The sequence below is a fragment of the Macaca mulatta genome, chromosome 13 (genome assembly GCF_049350105.2).
Source record: "Macaca mulatta isolate MMU2019108-1 chromosome 13, T2T-MMU8v2.0, whole genome shotgun sequence".
NCBI classification, from domain to species: domain Eukaryota; kingdom Metazoa; phylum Chordata; class Mammalia; order Primates; family Cercopithecidae; genus Macaca; species Macaca mulatta.
The window spans coordinates 76,995,185-77,003,348 of record NC_133418.1 but is presented as its reverse complement, the minus strand read 5'-3'; the positions used below and the strand labels follow the sequence as shown (position 1 = coordinate 77,003,348).

At 36.7% G+C, this 8,164-nt stretch overlaps 1 protein-coding gene across 5 annotated transcripts in view; it reads right to left on the bottom strand.

The window, feature by feature from the left end:
* FBXO11 (F-box protein 11) overlaps window positions 1–8,164 on the bottom strand; it is a 102,707-nt gene continuing 94,543 nt past the window's right edge. For 4 of the 5 annotated variants that reach the window (XM_077958604.1, XM_077958605.1, XM_077958607.1 and 1 more), the window contains exons 17-23: window positions 6,757–6,833; window positions 6,207–6,350; window positions 3,318–3,428; window positions 2,618–2,725; window positions 2,184–2,292; window positions 1,407–1,505; window positions 1–1,327 (exon numbers count right to left, since the gene is read on the bottom strand). In XM_077958604.1, coding sequence (XP_077814730.1) covers window positions 1,198–1,327; window positions 1,407–1,505; window positions 2,184–2,292; window positions 2,618–2,725; window positions 3,318–3,428; window positions 6,207–6,350; window positions 6,757–6,833 — 778 coding nt within the window. In that variant the 3' untranslated portion in view covers window positions 1–1,197. The remainder of the gene's footprint in view (window positions 1,328–1,406; window positions 1,506–2,183; window positions 2,293–2,617; window positions 2,726–3,317; window positions 3,429–6,206; window positions 6,351–6,756; window positions 6,834–8,164) is intronic. The other variant, NM_001265781.2, reaches the window with a different exon arrangement.

Sequence of the window (8,164 nt, the reverse complement as noted above, 5' to 3'; positions counted from 1 at the left end):
TTATGATCTAATAAACTTTATTTTTTAAAAATGACCATTTTTCCATTTTCTTTCTAGGAAATTAAACCCTTTTAATTCTTATCTACCTTCTACATAATGGTTATTGAATACTCCACAATATATTAAGTCTAGATGTTATGGTACATGCATACACTTTCAGGCTGTTTTATACCCACTGTCACCAATACACATAAATGGGGGAGGGAAAGCTAGGAAACTGTATAGGGCTGTATATATACTTGTCTCAGCTTAATGCAGGAAATTGTTTTAATTTCCAGCAGTTTTGTCTAAACTGTTCAAAAAAAAACTATGAACAGAGTTCAAATACAGGACTGTTTTGAAGAGACTTTCTAAAGTGTACTTTAAAACATAGTAGTTTTTTTACCTTTCACAAAACTGAGTTACAAGAATACTTTTGTTTTACAGTGCATCCCTTCCTAGGAAGTCTCATTAAAACACTCACTTTTTCTAGGGGTTGATTTTGAATGCTGCACAGGGAAGGGAAGAAAATAATAGTCTTAACTTTTCTTAAAGGATACCAGAAACATTGCTGGATATAATTTAAGATTAGTGTTTTCTCTTTCATAGAAAGAACGTACATACTGGGACATGAGTACAGTTACAGCAAGTCTAGGTGTGCTAACAAAACAGGGCACATTCAAGTACAATAAGATTTTGCTTGAAATTAAAAACAAACTACATGAGATTAAAGCATTAAAATCATATTTCTCAATCTGAATACATGTTAAAAAAAAATCAAAAGGAACGCAGAAGTGCTAGCTCACATTTTTACCATATTACAAAAGCAATTGGTACCCATGTCCATAAAGGCAGCAACAAAGCTGCTTGTCTATTGAAGATTACTACTGCAAATTGGACTGCATTCAATGCTAGTTGTAAAAACACCAGCTTTTCAGAAGTTGGTATCTGTACAAAATTGCAGCTTATTTTCTTCACTTCTGTCCCTTCAAGTCTTTACACAGTAATGCTAAAACACCCAGCTTTGAGATCCTGAGTCAATATATTGCCACTTTCTTTTTGGTAGCTTGAGCTTCATAGTGTCAACTGACCTTGTGTATCCATTTTTAATACAGTCTCTTCCTGTAGCATGGGCAAATATGTTAAATCTTTTTCTTCCAAAAAAATGTTTTAAGTTATGATGTTACAATGGCAGGACTTTTTCTTTAGGGAAGGAATTCAGTTGTGCTGCAATGTATTAGATTCTATAGGTGGAGCAGAGTCATATAGTGTATCTGTATCATGTGTAGGCTCACCAGCTAATGTACAAGGATTAGACAGTGTTCCAGCACCACAGTCACAGAAAAACCTAAAGCAAAATAAAAACTCAATTAGAAACGTGAGGGGGAAAGTAATTGGGTAATATAGCAAGCAAGTGTGCTACATACCTATCATGTCTAATAAACTCTACATCATGTCCCTGATGGCACTTCTTAATGCAGTTCACACATATGGCATTTCGATCTGTGGTGTTACAAGTATGACATCTAAAAAGCAAAAGCTTAAATTACTTTTCTCAAACATGTCATTAATGCAAAACAACATTCCATTCTGTTTATATATTACCCTATGACCTTTGGCTTTAAGAGGACCAAAACAAAATTCTTTGTGGCTCCAGCCCAGATTAATTCTGAAAAGGAACTTTAATGGAATAAGTGATTTTCCTGTCTTTGTCTTCTGAGGGAAGAGGGATGATTTGTAAGTTGTATAAAGGCAGTTCTTTCCACTTTAAAAGCCTCTCAAATCTTTCTGGGCTGAATCAATTTGGAGGAGTGAAGAGTCAAAACTGTCATGGTGATTGCGATATATCAAACACTTGACATCTTTACCCTGAAATTTCTAGGAAAACAATACGTTACACAATGTAAGTTACATGACATCAGTTACTGTAGTATTAGGTTTTTCCAGTTATGGTCTTTGTTTTGTTTTGTAGAGACAGGGTCTCCCTATGTTGCCCAGGCTGGTTTAGTGCTAGGATTACGGGCATAAGCCACCACGCCTAACCATAGTTACAGTCTTAAACACACGATATTTAAGTAGATTGATTATAAAATTTTCAGTTATAGTCTCAACACTGGCAAATAGCCAAAAATGCTAGGCACTGCTAATTTAAAAAGGAAATCAGTCTTCCTCTTTTCAGGACTCACAATATATTTCTAAGTTACCTGTAGAAATCATGCATGGGATAGCTGGTATAACTTGATATTTTATATAAACATTGGCCTCTACTAACAGCCTTTTCTATGGCATCTTGATTGTTCATTATTTTGTTATCTGTAATAAAAAAGAATAAGTAAAAATCCAGAGGACTGTTAATATTTTAAAAACTAAAGATTACAGGATTATTCTAACAGAAGAGCCACTATTTTTAAGAGCTTTAAATGAAGCTAACCAATGAATTTTAAGAAATCAGCTAAGAATAGAATTTTCCTTGTATAAGATACTTCAACCATTTAGAACCAAAGCTCTGTTTTCTTTCAAAATCTCTTAAATTGTTGCTAACTTGGGGAGTGACATAAGGAATCAAGTTATAAAACGGCCTCTGATATCTTTCATGGCATACTGCATATATTTATAGGTATAACAGACTCCAACATACCTTTCATTGTCACATTAACACCAGATGCTAAAAATAAGCCTCCAAATCGGTTGTTAAAAATCTGATTGCCTTCTAGTGTTGCAGTTGCGTGATTTGTAATTTCAATACCTGAAGTAAAATTTACAAACAAGTAGATACATCACTTTATACTGCTTCTTAAAAACCTGAAATTAGCATGCAAATGTAAACTGGTTCTTTTATAAAAGTACATTAACCCTCAATGTCTACTGAATAAAATGTAGATATTTATTTCAACCACCAACAGTAACATTCACTTATCGATTATGGTCAAAAGCGCAATTTCGCACTAGCCTGTCTTAAATACATGATACTTGGATTTCATTTGCATCCATTTTAACATCTGTGTTTCTGTTGCAGACTTAAATTGGTAAATTCATCTGAAGAATTGAATTTATCTGTATTCCTAGTGGTAATACAAGCCTGCATTTATTCTATCCCAATAAATGTTTCATAATCATGACTAAGCAATAACAGCAATATTTCTTAGGAGTCTGGCTTATAGTAGAAGAATCCAGAACCTGATTGGGTGCTCTCGTAAGTGAATGAATAAATAGGCATTCAGCCACTTCAGCAGCACGCTTTACACATTTTAGTTAATAAGCAAAACAATGAATATACTCCACATCAAACACTTTGCAGAACTATATATAAGCCACAGGTAAGAAAAGAAAATACAAACCTGCAGCAAATCCATCAAATATTCTGTTTTTCCTTAAGATTGGATGACTATTAGTGCTGATGAGAACACCTGCTTGAGCATTCCTGAAAATATCATTTTCTTCAAGGAGACCTATAATAAAATATTTCCTTAGATTAAGGCTAACGCATATAACAGACTCTACTAGCGTTTTTGGGGGTATTTAGGTTTGCTTTTAGTTTCTTATTTAACTGCATTGTAAAATTCACAGGGCTATTTTTTCAGCCAAAAACAGTTTATTATCAGAGGTATTAAGGATCTAACAAAATTGCTAAAATGACAGGTAAGAGCATTGTGACCAATCTGCCATCTCCATGATAGCAGGGACCATGTCTAAGTTTACTCACCACTTCATCTTCAGTGCCAGGTACACAGTTGATTCTCAATGAGTATTGCTGAATTAAAGTTAATTCCTTTGAAATATTTCTAGAACCTCTGTATCCTGTTTTTAGCTCAGGCAAGCAAGCCCTTATTTCTGGCCTTTATTACTATAATCATTTCCTGATGAGTTTCCTTTATTCCAGTTTCATCTGCTGCATAGTTCCAGTCAGTTAACTACAACTCCTATCTTGCCTTTCTCTCTAACAAACTACTTTCAGAATAAAGTTTAACATCACCTTGCCTTTCAAAATATCCCTCCTACTTGTCTTAATGTGAGACATGGTTTTATTTCTGTAGACATGTGACCCCTCTGGTATTTCACATTACTGACCTAAACTTTCCCCTGGATGAGTGGGAAAAATCTGACTCAGGGACTTCTTGGGGTCCATTCTGTTCACTCTCTGGGTATTAATATTTCTGGGTTCTGTCCCTCTCATTTCCCTCTGCATACTCTTTGGGTGATCTTACATCTTGCAACTATTACAACACACTGTTGCTTTTTTATTTTTGAGACAGTCTCACTCTGCCACCCAGGCTGGAGTGCCATGGTGCGATCTTGGCTCACTGCAACCCCCGCCTCCGGGTTCAAGCAATTCTGATTCAGCTTCCCAAGTAGCTGGGATTACAAGCACCTGCCACCACACCTGGCGATTTTTTTTTTTTTTTTGGTATTTTTAGATTTCACCATGTTGGCCAGGCTGGTCTCAAACTCCTGACCTCAAGTGATCCACCCACCTGGGCCTCCCCAAAGTGCTGGGATTACAGGCATGAGCCACTACACCCAGCCACTGTTGCTAATTCTTGTTATCTATTCATTTAGCTTAGTATAATTAATCACATTCTGGTCATAACCAATTTGGATATTCCAGAAGACAACCTTGGATTCAATGTTTAAAAACTGACCTTACTGTTTTCCAGAAACCATCTCCTATATAACTTACCTCAGTGAAAGGTAGTCACCCAAATCAGAATCCCAAGTATCCATCATATTTCACTTTTCTTTCAACCCCCATATTAAATCAATGACCCAGTCCTGTTGGTTCCACCCTTTTTATAGAGATAGGGTCTTGCTATATTGCCTAGGCTGGTCTCCAACTCCAGACTCAAGTGATACTCCTACCTTAGCCTCTGGAGCAGCTGGAAGTACAGGTGTGAGCCACTGTGCCCAGCTGGTTCTGTCCTTTTAAATATCATTAACATGTCCCACCACCCCCAACCTTTTCATACCCTTATGCTATCATTTTAGTTTAGGCTCTCATTATTTATTGCCTGAGTTATTCCAAGCCCCTGTCTCTAATCTTGATTATTTTCACTACAACCTCAAGTGCTATTGCTAAAATGGAGTCCAAACTCCTTACTGCATATAGAAAACCTCATGATTTGGGCCTTGCCCCTTCTCTAGCCTCAACTTTCAGTACCTCTTCCCTTGTGTTCAATTTCCTCTAGACTTCTGTTTACAATGTGTTCCACTCCATCACACTATACATTTTATGGATGTAGTGCTGTTTCATATAGCATTATATCTCTAGCATCTGTATGACAGTGGTTGGTACAGAGATTTTAAATCAGTATTTAAAGAATAAAAGTGAAATAACATCTGGAATGGTCTGTTCACCTCTCCCACACCCATTTACCAGTAAATATCTACTCATTTTTCAAGACAGCTCAAAAGTGATTTGACTTGCATGAACCGTTTCTCAACACCTTGCAAATAAACCATTCTGTATTGTGTCTTCACTATATTTTGTAAAAACTATCTATGTTACTTTACTGAATTACTAGATTATAAGCTCCTGGAGAGTCTGTCAATGGATCATCACTGCTTGGTTGTAGTATTAAATTTTGTTCATTAAATCTTGGTATGTTAGAGTAATAACTAGCTATTCTATGTAAGATAGGTACAAATGTTGGGTTACTGACATTTCAGGAACAGTGACAGATTTGCATTACGGCAGCTCTGTGAATCTCTGTATGCATGCCTCTGTAAGGGGCAGCCACTATGGAACTTTTGCCTTAATGCAAAGGGAGTTGACCTTTATGAATACCAAACCAGGCACATCTTGGCTTCATTAATTCCATTCTCCAACAAACACAGGTGAAAGCAGTTACAAAAGCAATACCCGTTTACTAAAGACATTTTCAAATATTTACAAATCAATTAATTTCTCACACCTATTTCTATAACTTGACTTTGAAGTTTATTATAATCATATTACTATTCTGAATAAAAGGTCCAGAGAATGTAAACAAATTCTATCTTTAAAAAGGCTTACTGACAACTGCAGACTCAAAGTGTCTACAAAAGGAAAAGTATTGTAAACATTTGTCTCTTAACACTAGGCACTATCTCCTAAACCAGCTCAACTTGATAACAAAAAAGACTTGAGATTCACTCATTTATAACTTAGTTAGCAATGTCATTGATCATTAGAGATATGGAAGAATAATGGAAAATTGGATTTTTCACTAATGCAAAATTAACAACAATACCTCGACCCCCATTAAATATACAGATGCCACCATCTCTTCCATCATGGATTTTATTTCTTCTTAGTGTAGGATTACTATCTGTCTTAATCCAGACTCCAGCCATTGCATTGTCAAATATTTCATTGTCTTCTATACAGCCTAGACCTATAAATGCAAAAATGTAGGTTATCTAGAAGGCATATTTCTTTTTTTCTTTTTTTTTTTTTTTTGAGAGGGAGTCTCACTCTGTTGCCAGGCTGAGTGCAGTGGCACGATTTCGGCTCACTGCAACCTCCGCCTTCCGGGGTTCAAGCGATTCTCCTGCCTCAGCCTCCCGAGTAGCTGGGAATACAGGCATGTGCCACCATGCCCAGCTAATTTTTGTAATATTTAGTAGAGATAGGGTTTCACCATGTTGGCCAAGCTGATCTTAAACTCCTGACCTCAGGTGATCCACCCGTCTCGGCCTCCCAAAGTGCTGGGATTACAGGCGTGAGCCACCGTGCCCGGCCTAGAAAGTGTATTTCTAAAGTCTATTAACACAGAGAAAAAGATGACAGATAAAACATACCAGAATTATAAACTAGAATTCCACCATTCTGTCCTCCCCAGATTTTGTTGCGTCTAATTTTGGGGTTGCTTCCAGTCCTGTGAATAGAATAGAAAATAGTATCATTTCAATAGCTTCTACTCCCATATCCTCATGTTACGTGAGGTAAACAGTGGAGAAATCCACGTAAGTCATATAGTAAGAATTAACTATGCAATAGAGTCCTTCAAGATGCCCTAAGAAGAAAGTGGTTTAATTTTGCTTAATCCTGTATTTCCCACAGAACATAATTTACTACAGATTATTATAGAGTTTCCTAACATGTAAACTAAATGGGGTTATATTAAGTGACTTATATATTCCCCTCATACGTAAAATGAAGGAATGAATTACAGGCATACCTTGGAGATAATTGCAGGTTCCGTTCCAGACCACCATAATAAAGCGAGTATGGCAATGAAGAGAGTTGCACAAATTTTTTGGTTTCCTAGTGTGTCTACATTATATTGTAGTCTATTAAGTATGCAATAGCATTTCATTAAAAAAAGTACATACCCTAACTTAAAAATACTTTATTCCTAAAAATGCTAATAATAATCTGAGTCTTCAGAGAGTTTACCAAAAAAAAAAAAGAGATGGGGTCTTGCTCTGTCACCCAGGCTGGAGTTGCAGTGGCATGATCATAGCTCACTGCAGCCTCGAACTCTTGGGCTCAAGCAATCCTCCTGCCTAAGCCTCCCGAGTAGCTGGGACTACAGGTGCATGGCACCATGCCCAGTTAATTTTTGTATTTTTTGTAGAGATGGGTTTTGCCATGTTGCTCAGGCTGTTCTCAAACTCCTGGGTTCAAGTGATCCACCTGCCTCAGTCTCCCAAAGTGTTAGGACTACAGGCATGATCTACTGCACCTGACCAATTGGCAATCTCTTAAAATAAGACAAATTTGCCACATAGACTGATTTCCTTTCATGGAAGATTTCTCTGTAGCATTCCTACATGCAATGTTGTTATAGCATTTTGCTCACAGTAGAATTTCTTTCAAAATTGTCAATCCTTGCCAACCCTGCTACTACTTTATTAACAGGCTTATGCAATATTCTAAATCCTTTGTTGTCATTTCAACCATGTTCACAGCATCTTCAACAGGAACAGACTCCACCTCAAGAAAAACCACTCTTTGCTCATCCGTAAGAAGCAACTCCTCATCTGTCCAAGTTTTATCATGAGGTTGCAGCAATTCAGTCACATCTTCAAGTTCCATTTTCTAATGCTACTTCTCTTGCAATTTCTACCACGCCTGGAATTAGTTCCTCCACCAAAGTCTTACACTACCCTAGTCACCCATGAGGGTTGGAATCAACTTCTTCCAAACTCCTGTTAATGTTGTTATTATTATTATTTTTGTCCTGGCCATGAAAACCTTTATTTT